General features: G+C 49.4%; 1 protein-coding gene across 1 annotated transcript in view; it reads right to left on the bottom strand.

Moving 5' to 3' along the window:
* The window catches only part of LSM14A (LSM14A mRNA processing body assembly factor), a 777,373-nt gene that overhangs the window by 628,621 nt on the left and 130,370 nt on the right, over positions 1–18,382 (bottom strand). Inside the window, exon 2 of the mRNA XM_069639395.1 lies at positions 17,052–17,215. Within this exon, the coding sequence (XP_069495496.1) occupies positions 17,052–17,215 (164 nt within the window). The remainder of the gene's footprint in view (positions 1–17,051; positions 17,216–18,382) is intronic.

Here is an 18,382-nt window from a genome sequence, read left to right as displayed (position 1 = left end):
TCACAATATAGGTTGGCCTTCTATTTTCCAGAAAAAGGCACTGATCGAGTGAGAGGTCATCCAGCAGGTCACGGGAGAGCAGGAAGCATCGGGACGGACTGCACACTGATGAACGACCAGAAGAATATTATCAGAGACATCGAGAGAGGGACCGGCACCACTGACAGAAGTAAGGCTTAGCTCATGCTGTCTCATAACATAATTTGCTCAAACTTTGCATGTAGACACTTCTGTTGGTGTTTCGCACAATACATTTCTCCAATTAGGCTATTCTCCCCAAAGCTACCTTTCATTACTTCTTCACTATTGTTTTAATGAGTGATGGAACTTAGCAGGCTGTTCGGACACTGCAGGCGAAGAGTTGGTCTCAACACCCCTGCAGGCTGTGGCAGTGAACAGCAACAAGGCAGGACTGCCATGGCGATGAAGGGAACATTTGCGGTAGCCTGGAGAAGGTCTTGGCATGGAAGGGCAAACCCAGCACGCGAGTGGAACTAGCAGGAAACTGGAGGCAGCCCAGGGCGCATGACCAGCAGCCAAAACCCCCAACCAGAGATCAGGACTGTTATGGCCAAACCTGGTCCTAAAAATTTAGCAACATCGGTTAATGATGTAAGCTATCCCCAGCAGATAAGTAAACCACCTTTCTAAAAGCAGAATGGAGTGTAGGACAGGGTCTCCCAGTGGTTAGTCACACTGGATGGCCAGACAGATGGGGTGGGAGGCAGGGTTGAGTATGGGGGACAGGGGACAAGGATCACAAACCTTTGCTGAAAAGTGAAGCAGGGATTTTAATCCACTCTGCAAATTTGACCACATACCTTCCAAGCGATACTCAGTACAAATAGTTTGGATTTCAAGAACTACAGTAATGATGTCTTTAAGAGTTTACTTCCAAAAACACAAATTGCATAACACCACCACATGGCAACATGTAAATCCTTACTTCAACATGTTAAGCCTGAATGGTAAACTAGAAGCCCCAAAAATCTAGTTAACCCCACTGTACTTTGTGATTTAATAAAAGTTGTCTAATACACTCAGATGGAGATTATTGCCCTCTACTGCCATCTAGTGGAGGAAAGCATGCTTTTTAATGAAAATAAATAAAGCGTAAACGGTACGCAGAAGAAAATTAAATGCTCCGTAATGGCTATAATTACATGCGTATAAAGGCAAGATATGCACCTTAGCTGTACGGCTGCTTACACCCTAAATACCTTTCCTCTACCTCCTCACCGCCTCTTTCCCTTCCTTCGAATACCTTTACAAATCCTTTCCTTCCCCTCACCCCATCTCCTTTCTAATGATCTATCGGCCCCCTGTCGTCCTACAACGACCTTGATCACCTTTCACTTCTCTCCCCCCCCCCTCCTCTAACTTAACTGTACTTGGCGACTTTAATCTTCACCTCCCTACTCCCCCTCAATCCTCCCCCCTTTTCTCCATCCTTGACTCCTTTCTCCTCTCCCCTTCCTTCCCCTCCCCTGCCCTCCGGCTCCACTCTTGACCTCATCTTCAACTCATCCTACCCCTCTTCTACTGTCTCCACACTACCCATCTCTTCGACCATGCTTTACTCTTTTCCCTTACTCCTCTTCCACATCCTTCTATACCCTCCCCTACCATCTTTTCTATACGTGACCATCGCAACTTTGATCCGTCTCACTTTCTCAACGCTCTTCTTTTCCCCTCTCCCCGATTTCTCTTCCCTTTCAGCCAATGAAGCACTATCCACTCTTTCTTCTTCATCTCCTCCACTCTTGAACTACTCTACCCCCTCTCCTCCTGTCCTACTCGTAAACCCCCTCAACCATGGCTCTCTCATCAACTTCTCTCCATGCGTCTCCTTCGACGTCTCGAGACTCTGGCTCACATCTCCCTCATTATCCATCCAAACCTCATATTTCTCTTACCATTCTCTTTGACTCATGCCTCACCTCGGCTAAACGTTCCTACTACTCTAAACTTCTCCACTCCCAAGCCTCTCACCCTCGCCGTATTTTCCAAACCCTCTCTAGTCTTCTCTCCCCACCTACCCTTCAGCCTCTTCCACCCTTTCTCCTTCTGACTTTGCAAACTTCTCCTCCAAGATTCTTTCTCTTCATCAAAAAATCAACTGCTCTTCCTACCCCCCCCTTCCCACTCCCTATTCCCCCTCAACCTGCAGGTCTGACTTCTCACCCGTCTCCCCTTCCGACGTGTCCATCCTCCTGTCCAAATCCCACCCCACGTCTGCTCCAACTGACCCTCTCCCCTCCATTCTTATCCCTAAGATCTACCTTCTTCTTATTCCCTACTTAACTTCCTTCTTCAACACCTGCCTTTCCTCAGTTCCTTCCCCTCTGCATTCAAACATGCTACTATCATACCGATTCTAAAGAAACCTGTTGATCCCCTTCTTACCTCCAACTTCCGTCCAATCTCTCTTCTCACATTCCTTTCTAAATTACTTGTACGCCTCGCCTATTCTCAGCTCTCAACCTTTGTCTACAATCTTTCTCTCCTACCCCCCCCCCCCTCTCAATCTGGCTTCCGACCTTAACACTCTCCTGAAACGGCCCTCACTTACATACTTCACTCTCTTCTCTCTGCTCAATACTGTAAGCAATCCTCTGTCCTCATTCTCCTTGATCTTTCTGCTGCTTTCGACACTGTTGATCACCCCCTTCTTCTCAACACTTTCTTCCTTTGGTTTCAAAGACTCCGTTCTTAACTGGCTCTCCTCTTACCTCTCCTCCCGCTCATGCGCCGTCTCCTGGGGCGGCAGGTCCTCGCCTACCCTCCTTTTGGAATATGGCGTACCCTAAGGTTCAGTTCTTGGCCCTTTCTTATTCTCACTCTACATCTCTCTCCTTGCCCCGGTTATCTCTTCATTCGGTATTTCTCACCATTTCTTTGCTTACGACACCCAACTCTTCCTTTTCTTCCTTCTCATCTGATCTCCACCTTAAACTCTCTTCCTGTCTTACTGCCATTAAAAACTGGATGTCATCCTGCTTTCTTTCCCTCAATACTGATAAGACTGAAGTCCTATTTTTTTCCCGCCAACACTCTTCCCCCTCCCTCTCCTCCACTTTCCCCCCCTCTAATCTTCCCATCTCTGCCCACACTCACAACCTAGGCATTCACTTTGACTCCTCCCTCTCCTTTTCCCACCATATTTCTCTTAGCTCTTACACCTGTCGCTACCACCTCTAATATTAGCGAAGTCCACTCATCTCTCACCTTACATGGTACTGAACTTTTAATCTCCCTCATCTTCTCTCGCCTCTTCTACTGCTCCCCTTTACTCTTTGGTCTACCTGCTTCTCATCTCGCCCCCCTCAAATTTAGCTACCATTCTGCCGTCCGTACCATCTGTCTTCTTGCCTCCGATGACTCCATTTCTACTTCACTTTCCTCCCTTGGCTGGCTTCCCTTTCACTCCCAACTTAAATTTAATTTCCTCTGCCTAGTCTTTAAATCTCTCCATGATCTTGCTCCCTCTCCTCTCTCCAGACTCCTTCCCGCTCCCTTCGCTCAGCTGACCACTTCCTGCTCACTGTGCCTCCTCCCGTTTCCAAGCCTTTCAGCTCCAAGCCCCCCTGCACTGGAACTCCTTACCCTCTCAATCTGCTCTATACCTACCTTCTCCTTTCGCACTTCCCTGAAATCTCTCCTCCATTCCCCACCATGAAACCCTACCCCTCCTCTCATTCCCTCTCCTTCCCTATGATCCTCTACCTTCCCCTTCCCTCCCTCATTCTCGCCCTTATACCACCTTCTGTTCCCTTCCTCCGTCCCTTCCTCACCCTTCCCTCACAGTTTAATTGCTTTACTTACCCATTTTGTTGGTTTGATTCATAATTGTAAATTGCTTTTACTGTTATGTTATATGTATTCTGTTAAAATGTAAAGAGTTTGGATTAAAGCGCTATAAACACAATAAATACAATACAACTGCAGAAGGGAGGCCATACATCAACAGGTTTGCAATGGGTGGGCTGGAGCGATCGCCAGTGCTACTCCTGTTCTGATGCCCATGTAAGGGCCTGTAGCCACTTCTCCACAGTAGGGCATGAAGGCCGCAACCATAACAGCTGAATACTACGCACAGCAAGAATCATACATAAACTGCCTACCATGTGGTACCCTGGCCAAAGCACAAACATGTGAAAAGGGCAGGTCAAGGGGCCAGGCACAACCATACAATCCAACATTTCAGATACTGTATGGCAGACCCCACTCCAGAACTCCCGTAGTTTGAAACTGTTCCAAATCATGTGTAAATAGCCAGGATCCTCTGAGCCACATCTCGGGCACCAGGAGGAACAGCGTGGTGAAAATAGGCTATGTCTGGCTGCAGTGTAGTGGAACCTGTGTAGCAGTTTGAATTCTATCAAGCAGAATCTGGAGTTAAGCAACACATTGCGGGTCCGCAAGCACATGGTCTCCTAATCTTCATCCGTGATATTGATATCAAAGTCTATACCCCAGGCTGTACGCAGCTTAGTTAGTGGTTTATTTGCCCGGTCTTGTATCAACTTTGCTGAGGCTTGTGGAATCTGCTTAGATCAAATGCTATGCATAAGGCGACATCTAGTGGAAGCTGCAAAGTATTTGTTGTTTTCAAAAATTGACCGGGCGTGCCAGTAATAATATATCTAATGTGACATCCTCTTTACCCATGGTCCTTCACACGTCGAGGTCCCTCAGATTGTTTTTTCGACCATCTTAGACAGGCGCTTAATCGCAGGGTTCCCATTTTGGCGAACGCCTAGATGTCAATTAGAGTTAGTTACTCTTTCTATCCTTTTCCTCACTGACTTTCGACAACCTCTTCGGCCGTAAAAAGGACTGTCAAAGACCTTGATTCATGGGACCCCTTCGGCTTTTTGAAGGCCAAACCGGGCCTCGGCCCAGACAGTAGGGAGAGTGGGGGGGTGGACATTTCTTGGGGGATCTAAGAGAATGCTTTTTCCCCTTTACCCTCTATTCTCGTCTGGCTGCCATTCCTTCTAACAATGGAAAACACTCCATTTACATTCTGCCCAAGTTCCCCTGGGTAGACCTGCACTGGGTGAGCAACCTTTGTCTAGCACAGGACCACGACGAGGGCCGTTGTCGACATTGTAAGCTCTTCAAACCAAAAACACTTAAGGACTGAAAAAGCAAGCGCTGGTCCCATCACGCCATGGAGGCCGATGGCGCCATGGACGTTGCCTCCAGTGAAGGCAGCATCGCTGTCTTTTCAGACGACAAAGGCAAACCGATTGATTCCCAAGTGCAAGCCCCCATCCCCAATAGACGGGCCAGCGGCTCTGTTACAGGGACGACACCCGGCGGCAGTAGCATTCACAATAAGGGCTGCACTAAACATACCCATTGGCTGAGACTCAACGGCACCCTTCTTCCGCCTGCCCGTACACGGCGTTGAGGGGGAAGGTCCACCAGTTCCCTGTCCTCTGGGCACTCGAGGTGCCGATCGCCAAACGACAGGCCCCCAAAGTCGAGAGACGACGCAGACGCCATATCTAAACCATCAACCGCGCGTCGAAGATGCGGCTTCAATCCTCACTACCGCCGGAGTTCGACAATCTATTCAAACGTCAAAACCGGTAAATACTACCAAAAACTCTATAGCCCATTTGGTACAAAACATTTCCCTGAAAGGTTACTTAAGGCCAAAAATACTGAGAAACACTCCTCAAAAGAGCTTTAGCCAGCATTGCATCTAGATAGAAATGTGAATGTTAGCACGTGCCACACTTCGATGGAATTCTTAACTTTAGCTGACATCACATCCAGATAGGATTGTGAAGGTTAGCGTATGCCACACTTAAATGAAATTTTGAATGACGACTAGTGCCACACTAGAATAGAATGGTGATCACTGGCCTGCCTCGCATTTTGACAGAACACTGAAGATTATCAAGTGCCACACTCAGATGGAATAGCATATGGTAGCAAGCATCACACCTAGACACAATTGCAAGGACAGCAATACCAACTAACCAATACACTAACAATTTCATCCCTCTACATACACCTCTCAAACTCTAACCAAACACACCCACAAACCGTAAGCGCAGCAGTCCACACAAACTTCACCACACTGCAACAACAAAACAAACCACAGACATGCACAACAGCATACGACTACCAACCATAAAACACCCCAAGCCCAGCCAACGGACCCACCGGGCTGAGGTTGCCAACAGCACATCACAGCTCTCTTGCACTTTACCAGCTTATTCCCACTAACAACCCCCCCTTCTCCCTTTTTCAGAGCCGCCAGAACGCCAGGGGACCACTCCGGTGGTGATAGTGCGTGGTACAAATATCCTTTAACATTAACATTAACATAACATCTGTCCACCAGGCCAGAGTATAGAAAATCAGTCCCAACAGCTGCCACCTCCGAGCCAACTATATCCGAAGGGCAAGAATTACCAGGTTACTCACCGTAGGGACCACCTTAGTCCTAGTCCCCTTTCCTGCATACTTGTGGGACATCTCTCCGTCTTGGGGGACGGGACCGGAGCACTTTGTAAAAAGCATCCAACATTTTTTTCAAAAATGTCCCTCTTTCCTGCGCAGGGCCCGGCATGCGGTCGTAACCCCGCCCACCTTGGCTCCGCCCCGCGCATCGCCCATTAGTCCTTTTCTATCGCCGGGTCAAACACCCATTAGCAATAACAGAGGAACCTTATTAGAGGGGACGGCGGACGGGCGTATGGAGGAAAGGGGACTATGGACAAGGAGTAAGGTAGTCACTACGCTGAGTAACCTGGTAATACTCATACATCCCACCCCCTTTCCTTCATACTTGTGGGAGATTCCCAAGAACCCCTTACAGGAACTACAGGTGGATAGAAATACCTGTTACGAAAACAGGTTCTTCAGCACAGCCGGACCAAACGGAGCGTCAGCTCTAGAGCTCATGTCGAGACAGTAATGCTTACAGAAAGCAGATGGGGGGGGGGCCCAAGTAGCTGCCCTACCGATGGACTCCCAGGGAACCTTTCTGAAAATCAACCGCGGCTGCCTTGCCCCACCACCAGATGTGCATGGATACCGTTAGAAGGTTTCAGCCTTTGGAAGGTGAAAGACTGATGCAGGCGGCAGTCCACCTGGAAATAGTTGCCTTTCAGCCTCTGAGGCAGGGTTCAGAAAAAAGACTGGAAGGGAGATCGACTGATTCAGATGGAATTCGGTCCCTACCTTCGGTAGGAAAGCCGGGTTTGTCCGAAGGACTACCTTGTCCTTGTGAAAGAAAGAAAGGATGCTCCACCGACAATGCCTGGAGCTCGCTCACTCTCCTTGTGACGCAACGGCGACCAGAAAGGACACTTCCAAGACAAGTACTTCAGGTCTACCGTAGCCATTGGTTCAAAGGGTTTATCGCACAGCACCGTCAGGACTACATTTAGATCCTATAGCGGGTGCGGATTACGAACCGGAGGGTAGAGGCGTGTCAAGCAAGCAAAAGGCCTCTTCACCACTGGGTTAGAGAATAAGAACAAAGGTCTGTAGTTAGGTAAGCGGAAACCGCTGATAAATCCTGCATCACAGAACATGAACCCCTGACTCTGCTAGGGAGGACACGGAGGACAGCACTGTGTCAATCGTGGCCACCCTCGGATCCAACGTCTTCTCCAAACACCCATGACAGAACCTGAGCCATTTACTCCTGTATTGAGATCTGGTCGAGGGTTTCCTGGCTGCCTGGATAACGCGCATGTTATCCGCAGACAAACTCAGATGCTCTAAAGACTTGAACTCAGGCCAGGCACCATGCTGCCAAGCTGAGCGATTGTGGAGAGGGGTGCCACATCTGCTCCCCTTGGTGAAGAAGATCAGGAGTTACTGCTAACCTGATCGGCAGATACACCGACAGGTGTTGAAGTTCTGAGAACCAAAACCTGGCCAACCACCACAGGGCTATCAGTAGAAGGCAACAGTTCAGAGTTCTTCAACTTCCAAATTGCTCGATGAACTAGAGGCAGAGGCAGGAAGGCATAAACTCTCATGTTGTGCCGTGGAATCTCGAGAGCATCCCCCAGAGAGGAGGCTCCCAGCCTCCCTCTGGAGGCATACTGAGGAAGCTCCTTGTTTACCGCTGTAGCGAAGAGGTCCACCTCCAGTGTAGTCCTTGAGAGGACCTCCGCCTTCAACTCCCACTCGTAGCTGACCACTGTCCGCCAGCGGAGGGCATCCGCTGTGACATTCAGCTGGCAGGGGATGTGCACTGCAAGCAGCCAGACACCATGAAGCACGGCCCACTCCCAAATCTGGATGGACAGGTTCACGAAGGGGGGGGGACTTTGTCCCCCCCCTTGCTTGTTTATGCAATACATTGATACCACATTGTCCGTTCTTATGCGGACCACCTTGTTGACAATGAGCGGTCTGAACACCCCGAGCTAGGAAGATCACCAGAAGCTCCAAATGATTTATGTGCAGGAACTGGTCCTGGGGCGACCTGAGGTCCTAGACCTGAAGAAGATTAACGTCGCACCTCACCCGAGGAGGGAGGAGTCTGTCGTGATAGTCACTGTGGGGACCGGGTCCTGAAACCCCGCGCCCCCAGACAAATTGCTGAGAGAGATGACCACCGATCCAGGTCCACTCATGGAATCCAGAATAATCATCCGCATGGAATCCGGATCCACTGCCTGACGCCATGAATTCCGAAGAGCCATCTGGGTCCGTCTCATTTTGAGAAACAAGAGAAAGCCAGTACACACAAGGCCATGAGGCCCACAAGCCTCTGGAACCACCAGGCCGACATGCTCTCCGACTGCGCAAACATATGACACGTGGCCAACAGATTCACCATTCTGTCCCCAATCAGATACACCCTGCAGTTGATTGTGTTCCAACGAAAACCCAGGAAGATCAGGTCCTGTGAGACCGTCATTGAGGATTTCCGCCAGTTCACCAACAGCCCAAGATGGAATAGGAGCTGAAGGAGAGACTGGAGGTTGCCTGCTGCTCCCAACGGACAAGGGCTGCGTTAGAGCCAGTCATCCAAATAAGGATACACATCGATAACCTGGAGACAAAGATAGGCCGCAATCACCGACCTCTTCATGAAGACATGCGGCGCCGAGCGGAGGCCAAAAGGAAGCACCCAAAACTGGAAGTGCTCCTCTCCCAAACAGAAGCGGAGGTATCTCCTGTGTGGATTCCAAATCAGGATATGCATGCACACATCCTGAAGATCCACAACGCTGAGCCAATCACCCATCTGCAAAAAGGAGCATATCCGGCTGGGCGTGATAATCTTGAATATCTCTTGGGGTAGGAAAAGAATGAACTGGGAAAGGTCTAGGATGGTGCGCAGGCCAGCCTGGTTGGGTTTGGGCACCGTAAACAGCCGGGAGTAGAAGCCTCCCCTCGCTCCCCAACGGGAACGGGTTACACAGCTCCGAGGTCCATAAGTTTCTGAACCTCGGCCTTGAGGGAAGGTGAGCCCGACAGCTGAAAAAGGAGGGTTGAGGGGTGGGGTAGGGGGTAAAGGTAAGCGGAAACCCGCTCGAGCGACTGACAAGACCCATCTGTCTTCTGTGATGGTCTGCCACGCTTCCAATGAGACGCAATGCGTTCTCCCACCGGGGTCTCGTGCGAGTGCGGAAAACCCTCATTTGGCAGGCTCATCAGCGGCGGTGCCACCTGAACCTGATGAGGAGGCTGAGGAGCGGGAGAAAAACTGTGTGCGCTGTTGTCTACGGCGGTTATTCCCCGCAGGAGTATCCACTCTGCGAGATTTGCGGTCGAGGAAGCCCCTAAAACCAGAGGAAAGTCGACATTGCAGCAACGGTCTCTGGGATTTGAAAGGAGCTTTAACCAGAACCGACAATGATTTAGCCATCTGCGTGCTATCTTTCGTTTTGGTGAGCTCTGCATCAGTTGAAGAATGAAAAAGCTCCTTACCATCGAATGGAAGGTCCAACACCTTGTCTTGCACTTCCTTAGAAAATTTTGTGGCATGCAGCCACGCCTGCTGTGAGGTATCAACCCCAAGCATCAGGCCCCGAGCAGAGGTGTCTACGTGATGAGCCGCAGCCTCCAGGAGATCCTGGGCCAAGACCCTGGCATCAGAAAGGCCTCCTTTGAAGTCTTCCAACTTCTCGACCGGGATGTGCTCCTCAAACTCCGACAGACCTTTCCACATCCGCACGTTAGCTCCCGCAAATATCAATTCGGCGTTGGCCTGCCTGACCTGCAAGACCGAGTTGGCGAAGATTTTCCTCCCGAGGGCGTGGAGGAGCTTGTCCTCCTTTCCCAGAACCTGAGTAGCCGTCGTGGAAGAGGACGCTGCAGGCCTGGACTGCAAAGTGGCTGCAGCCACTACTGTGGAGGAGGGAGGAGGACAAGACGACAGGGCCACCTCTTCCTGCAGCCTGTACCTCGCGTCAATCTTTTTATTGACAAAAAGTCCCGAGTGGGGCTTTTCCCAGACTCTTCGGACCTCGGCCAGAAAGTCCTTCTGCAGGAACAGGCCGGTACGCTCCAAGGGAGACAGGGTGAATGCCCCAGAAAGAACACCCTCCTGCACAGCGGGTGCCTCAGGCACCGGAACATCTAAGAAACTCATGTCTAGTACCCGGTCATGAAAGGCTTTGATAGAGCGGGGGAGGTCCTCGTTGTCCGGATCGCCTTGAGGGTCATCTGACAGGTCAGGATCCCTCTGAGCCATGTCAGGCACTGCCTTGTCCACTGGGGACAATGGAGGCAAAGGCGGAAGAGCAGAGGGGGGTGGGGAGGGGGGGGGCACCACAGGCAAGGGAGGTGCCGGCGGAGCCACCGGAGGAACGGGTGGAGCCGGAGGCGCAGGTGGACACATCTCCTTGAAAAGCCCTTTGAAATATTCCCTCATGGGGTTGGTGCGCATAAGCGCTTGAAATTTACTGAAAATGGCATCCTCAGGAGCTTGTTTCGGGACTTGAGGAGGCCTCTCCTGAGGTGAACAAATCCAGGGACGTAACCGGGAAGGGTGCCACACCGGCCCCTCCACCATATCCACATAAATCAAAGGAGCCGCCCCCGCGGGAAACATTGTGTGGAAGAGGCATCCAGGCGTTCCAATCATAAACCGGCTGGTAAGGATGCGCACAAGGGACCTTGGGTTCACCCAAGAGTCAGAAGCAGATGGCGTAGTTGTAGGGGTAGCACCTAAAATGGCCGCTGTGGTCGTGGCGGGAACAGGCGCCATTTTGTCCTCATCTCAGGGGAACTGCGGCACATGAGGAAGTGAGGCAGGGGTCCCAGTCGATGGATCAGGGGTCTTAATCTTAGCCTTAACATAAGGAACCTCGGCCGAGCCGGTACTATGAGGCCTGGAATGTTTGTGACATAACAACCGCCAACTGAGCCTTTGAAGGAAAGACCTCGGCACCGCCGGTAAAAGAAGAACTTTGCTTCTTTGCCCCCTCAACAGATCTGGTGTCACCACAAGAGCGGGAACGGTCAGAACCGCAGATATTTTCGATGCAGACTCCAGATCAGAATATGCATGTATGCATCCTGAACGTCTACCACGCTGAGCCAATCGCCCTTACAGAGAGAGGACAATCTAGCGGGGCGTAATCATCTTGAATTTCTCCTGGGGTAGGAAGAGATTGGTTGGTTTGGGCACTGTAAGCAGACGGGAGTAATAGCCCTCCCCTTGCTCCCTGAAGGGAACAGGTTCCACTGCTCTGAAGTCTAAAAGCTTCTGTACCTTGACTCAGAGGGAGGGTGACCCAGTCTGCTGGAGAGGCCAGTGGGAGGGTGGGGTAGGGGGGTGAGCGGCAAGCCCGCCCCAGGCAAAATGACAAAACCCATCGGTCTTCAGTGATGCCCTAGTGGTCTTGAGTCCCGCAACAAGCACAGGAATAACAACAACCCGTTCCACCCTCCAACGGATTGGCATGCTCTGACTCCGCTGCCGCATACAGCCTCCATCCTCCTACGTATGCGCCTTTAATCTACGTGGATCCAGTTGGTGGACAGCCATCGTGGCAGCCATCCTCTTTGCATTCCTGGGGGTATGCCGCTTCAGTGCGGCCTTTGCCGACTCCAGCGTCTAGACCTTCGTCAGAGGATGCATTTTTGGCAAGTTGACAATTTTGCATTCTGATCCCATGAAAGCGTACTTTAAGGATTTAAGCGAAAGTATCCTAAATTGCCTGAACCGACCCCTGCTCCGGCAAGCCCTGTGCAGGTTCCGGTTGTACTACCACCTCCTCCACAACCCTCCCTTCGCCCCCCCCCCCTGCCCTCCCTTGTGGGGCCTCCACCTCCACTTCCCCTGTGGAAAAGACTCGGTCAGCCATGCCTTGGGGCCCTGAAAAGGAACAAACTTACCGGTCATTTCCTTTTTTCTTCAATAAACAGCTGTAAATGTGGTGGAGGAACGCGTTGCAACACTTCCTCCCACCTGACCAGCCAACGCTGGAGTGCCCGGACGGAGAGGAAGTCGCAGTAGAAGCACAAGTGCCAACGGTTTTCCGGGCCCAAGTACTCCAGACACAGAGTGGGGATCCGCCCTAGGAAAGCAACATTCGCAGGATGAACAGGACACGAATCCCAGATGCTCCAGCATAGACTGCGGAAGAGATGATGGTGGAACCGGAGCAGGAATGAAGGACAAGGGAACAAAAAGAAAAATATTCCCTGTGATGCAAGTGTCAGAACCCGGCCGCGCAGAGAAAAGGACTGAAGGGCGATGTGCAGGACCGAGCTCAGGAGGGTGGGGCCATGGTCACATGCGATGGACCAGTGTAAAAATAAAAGCACAAACATTTTATTTTTGATGCTTAAAAAGTGCTCCGGTCCCGTCCCGATTGTAACACTTACCTTGTCCCCGCAGGAGCCGAAATGGTCTGGGACCCTGGTGATCTGGCAATCCAGGTTAAATAGGATTTTCCCCTGTTAAAGGAGAGAGAAAATAGTAGGGGGAGGGAGGGGGGGGGTCTAGGATCAATATGTGGTAAATATACTATGGCTCCCCTATAGTTCCTAAGGCCTGCACTCTCCTTATCTGTGTCTTGATGTTATGGAGCTCTCCATCCTACTTTCCAGCAGGGGTACATTGGTGGTGAGGCTCCGAAGATACTCGTGCTGTAAACTGGAAGAGCCTCTGAATAAGCCTCTGAATAAGTGCCTAAAATCTTGGAGGGGTCTTTAGTCAGAGAGAAAAAAGGTTGAGGTTGGAGAGATCTGATGCGTTAACTCTCACTTTCTTTTGCAGGTTCTCTGAGGAGCTCGGGCGTCGAAGAAAAAACGTGAAGTCTTCTCCTGTGGCAAGTATGTGTGCATAGTTAGGAAAAAAGGCGTGCAGCACAGCATGCCTTCGTTATAAAGCTATGGCTCTTTTTCTGTGAAAAATGCGTGGTAATGTTTGGGAATGCTAGTCAGAGCTTCAGGTACATATGTGTGTATGATTATTTTCATTCACTAATCAGTCTTTAATGTTCTTTCATTAACTATGGTACCTTTGTCGGTTTTCGGAGGTCGAAAGATTTCAAGATGAAGCCGCGGCCGTGGACAAAGACTGCTGACTGAACGACTGAACTACGGAGAATGAAATCACCTGTCGGAGGGCTGCTGCGGAAAACTATGGTCAGGTACGTGGAGGTCGGTCTGTGGATTTTCTGTTAGCTATGCGAGTTCATAACATGACTTTTCTATTATCTTACAGGTCTGTGAACTGAGCGCCGGTAGCGTTACACTGCCATTAGCGGAACTAACGCGAATCGCCTGGTTGCTGCGGTGGAGGGGCTTTTATAGTCCTCTAAGCCCAACGACTAGTTCTCAATGACAACTTAGACAGTGGCCTGTAGGGCGGCCATCTGAAGGTAATTGGTACACCATTGGATTTCTATGGGAGCCCATTATCGCCTTGGTACTGGGGAATGTGAGAATGCCATGCTAAAACCCATTTAGCCCCTACAGATCTGTACCAAGACTCCTTCCCGGCCCGGACACCAGAACCCAAACCAGAAACCCTGGAAGTGATCATGACACTGATGGACTGAAAGTCCCACAAGTATGGAGGAAAGGGGACGGGAGAGTATCTTACAAAGACAAACACTAATAGCCACTGGGTATGCCATCTGATGGAAAAAAAAAAGCAATAATGCACACACCAGCGCTTTTGGTATTGTTGGACGCGGAGGTGGTCGTTCAATAGAGTCTAATGGACCTTTCTGTTCAATACTGTGGACCGTATGGGGCATATGGTGGGGGCAAACTACAAATCCCAGCAGATTAGAATAGCTATTAATCCGGTCTGCTCAAGCAGCATAGCAATAAAACTCAGAACCAAACAGGGTTGCCACTTGTACCCTTTGTTGTAGACGATTTATTTGGAACCCCTGTTTGCAAGGCTTCGGGCTCCAAAACAGGTTAGGGGCATTGATATGGCAGGGATTGAACACAAGACAATGGCATTCGCACACAACATGCTTGTAGCGATTACCGAACCGGAAACTTCCTTGCCAGCATTGATGGCGGAGCCAGACGAATTTGGAGCGGTATCTGGGCTAAAAATCAATAGCTCAAAATCAGAAATTCTGAACCGGGCCACCAACCCTGAAACGATAGAACACCTACAGATCCCAATTCAATTGTCTCTGGTAGAGAAAAGTATAACTTACCTGGGCAAGATAGGGCCGTCGCCGCCCAAACCCACTCGCAGAGTTTCTCTGGTTACGAATGGACCACAGATCCTCCTCCACCACCACCCCAATGTACAGATTGTTAAAATAGTGGGACTAGTGACGGCAGTGTGGGACAATGTAATCAAAGGAGGAGTTTTGTCTACTTCTCCCCCCGCCCCTCCCAGTTTCTCCCGTTAATTCAGAACCCAGAACTTTCAGAGCGTGGAGGGAAGCAGGTGGTCTGAAAGCACAGGACAAACAAACATGTTTCAGGGGTACATTCTTAGAACATTTGAAGAAGCGGAAGACAGATTCCCCTATGACCAAATGCAACAGAGGTATTCAGAGGTATTCTTCCCTTCCTCTCCTTCCCCCAGAAGCTCACTGTCTCCCGAGCCCTGGTTCTCTCTAGGCTGGACTACTGTAACAGCCTCTATCTTAATCTGCCTGCCTCCACTCTCCGCCCTCTGCAACTTATCCAGAACAGAACTGCGAGACTTGTCCTTGGCCTCAAGCCCAGGGACCGTATCTCTCCAGGACTGAAATCTCTTCACTGGCTCCCAGTGGCTGCGAGGATTAAGTTCAAAACCCTCTGCATTGTCCACAAGGCCTTCTGGGGCCTGGGGCCTAAATACCTTCAACTCTCTCTTCCTAAATATCTTCCTTCCCGAGCCCTTCGCTCATCCGTCTCCAACTCCCTCATGGTCAGCCGCTTCTCGAAGCAACGAGCTGGGGGTAGATCTCTCTCCGCAGCAGGGGCCTCCCTCTGGAACAGCCTTCCTGCCTCCCTGAAACTTGAGGAGAACCATCTCCGGTTCCGGAAGTACCTCAAAACCTTCCTCTTCGCTTCTGCCTTCTCTCTCCCTCTCCCCTGCTAAACCTGCCTAACTCCCCACTGAATTCTGCACTAAACCTGCATCTGGGCCACTCTCAGCGACCTCGGTCCAGGGCCCAGCCACTCTCCACTTGCACTGCCTCCCTGGCTCCCCCTGCACTGTGGGACTGTCACTGTATCCCTACAGCCCCCCTTCCCAGCACTTGCTCTGCACTTACCTCGCACTTGCCACCAGCGGGCCCTTTTTATTTATTATTTATTATTTTATTACGCTACTTACCTTGTACTGCACTTCCCCCCCACCTCCTCTCCTTGCACTTTCTCCTTTTCCCCTTACCTCTGCACTTGCGCGATCTGAATGACACCTGGCCTAGTAGGATCGTTTGTCTGTCTTCCCCTTGTTTCCCTCCCTCCCTGCCTCGTCGCGCCTTGAAACACTTGTGTATAGGCGCGTTACAAATACCATATCATATATCATATCATAACACTGGTTGAATAACCCACAAATAAAAGCAGCTGCCGCGCAACAACTGACCCCCTCCGAAAAATATATTACTACCCATACTGGCTCAAAGAAGTTAGTTTTGAACCTATATAGACTACTAAACGAGGGTACGACAATAGTGCAATGGAAAAACATCAAAAAATGGGAGACCACAACACCATATCGTGGGCCCATTGGGAACATCTTTGGAGGGATATTCCCAAACTCACACGCTCTATTCAAACGAGGGAAATGTGATGTAAAATTGTGTTTCAATGGCATTATATGTCAGAAAGACTGCCTAATGTACCAGATAGCGTCAGCCCTATGTTGGAGGGGTTCAACGATATAGTCCCGAACAAAGGTTTGAAGGACTATAAAGTTTGATGTGGGCCGCGACATCCAAAAGTGAAAATATTCTCCAAAAGACAAAAGCATAGTTTTAGGCTTATAGCCGCCTGGCTACTAGTCCGTAAATGGAAACAAAAACATGGGCCTATGAACTTAAACTGGCTACAGAAAATATGGAGCTTTATATCATTGGAACGGGCTAACCACATGGTTCAAAGGCCTTTACAAGAAACTGGGAGAACCTGTCGGGTTACTTCCATAGGGACCATAAGCTCCATGGTGCCCTAATAAAATCCTGCTATTGGACATTACGAGACCACCACCAGAATACACTTTGTGGACCAAAGGATATGTGATCCCCTCCCGTGGAGGAGGGGGGTATTTTTTTCTTTTCTGTTGTGAAAATCAATAAAAAATAAGTTGGATAAAAAAGTACATTTCAATAGCCATTTTAACTGCACATTATAAAATTACTACAACCAGTGCCCTGCCCACGACCCAGTCACATTTTCCATAAGTAAGAGTACCATGTTAGATGCCATGTATCAGAGACAGAAAGAAAAAAAAAGTATACAGCTGAGCCTTGTGATGCCTTTTGCATTGGACGTTAACCGCACATAAATATACAAATGTAGGTGTGACATATGTAATAGGACAAAGACATTTAACCATGTGTTTTCATTACAACATGTGACTTTCCAAAAGGTTCCACAACCATGAGAGCATTTTACCCGCAACAGCGTTTTACCTGAACAATAGCTGGGTCTTGAGGGAGAGAACATTGTGGTTTAGGGGGCTCACAAACAGTTAGATCTTTGATGTCACTGCCACGGAATATAATATATTCAAATACTTCATCGCGAGGGGGAATAGGTCGGTCTGTGGGGCGATCTTCTGTACCAAAGGAGCGAACTGTTTGAGAGGGGAAAAAAAAAAAAAAAATGTCGATTGGTGCAGTAGATACATTCTTTGCCAGCCACAAAATCACAATCTTAGTTATTCAAATCAGGTGAAAGTGCAATAATGGTAATGCAATTCGGGCAAGACAGCAGTAAGGACGAACTGAAAGAGTATCTTAGACTAACGTCACAGCATTGGTGTACTGCTTACACGTTTTTAGCCACATACAGAGATGTTAGATGAAAGCTTCCAAAACCTTAACCTGCACATGAAGACAAACAGAAGGAACTCTAAACCCAATTTGGAGGGTGAACGTTCAAACAAACGTACGGCTTGATTTTCAAGTTGTATCCTCCCCTGGTTACACCCAAACCACTGCAAGATGACAGATTAGGTCCTTAATTTTCTTCAAATTCGCTGTGAAAGGGCCCCATACAAACTGTTACAGTGTCAGACAGTCAGCAGTTCTATTAGTGTTTCAACATGGGATTCCACTACAAAGATGACATTTATCCCTGAACGATAAATGCTTTCCTTGCCATAAAATCAAATGCTCCTTTCTATCTTAATGATCAAACACCTTTCAAACAAACCACTAGACCCTCCTCACCCTCCCAACTACCCACCTCTTTATAGATCACCCAAGACAATTCAAGGAACTCTACCAATCAGCAGCCACAGGCTGGAAGCAATTTCTTCAACTGAAAAACACAACTGCACAAATTGGTCAATATGCCGGATCTCCATTACCATTAAAAAAATGTTTTTTAAAAAAATACTATGCCCGCTTATCGCTTACTCCTAACTAGAAGCTGTGGCCATTCCTCAAATAGTAAAAAATTACACAAGTTTAAAAACCTCTGCAAAAATACTCTGCTCAACCTAGAGGACTCATGCTTTGCCCTGATGAAATCCAGCAAACCAAATCCAACTTTTGGTGGCCCCTTTTCACCATGTGGCTAATTATATGGCATCCGTCTCCCATTTGAAAAGTGTAAAAATTAGAGGATGGCTCAGAAATGGCAAGTGTGGTTTGGGCGACCTAAGAAGTGGATCAGCATAGGTGTATTCACCATAGGGACCTCTGTACTCCTAGTTTAGTCCACTTTACTCCATACTTATGGGTGTTCATCCTTTGGGACGGGACCTGAACCTTTTTGGTAGGGCACAAAAAGGTTA

This window comes from Ambystoma mexicanum, chromosome 1q (genome assembly GCF_040938575.1).
Source record: "Ambystoma mexicanum isolate Mex_15411 chromosome 1q, UKY_AmexF1_1, whole genome shotgun sequence".
NCBI lineage: Eukaryota > Metazoa > Chordata > Amphibia > Caudata > Ambystomatidae > Ambystoma > Ambystoma mexicanum.
Note: the sequence above shows the minus strand (reverse complement) of the source record. Positions and strands in the feature narration are given on the sequence as shown.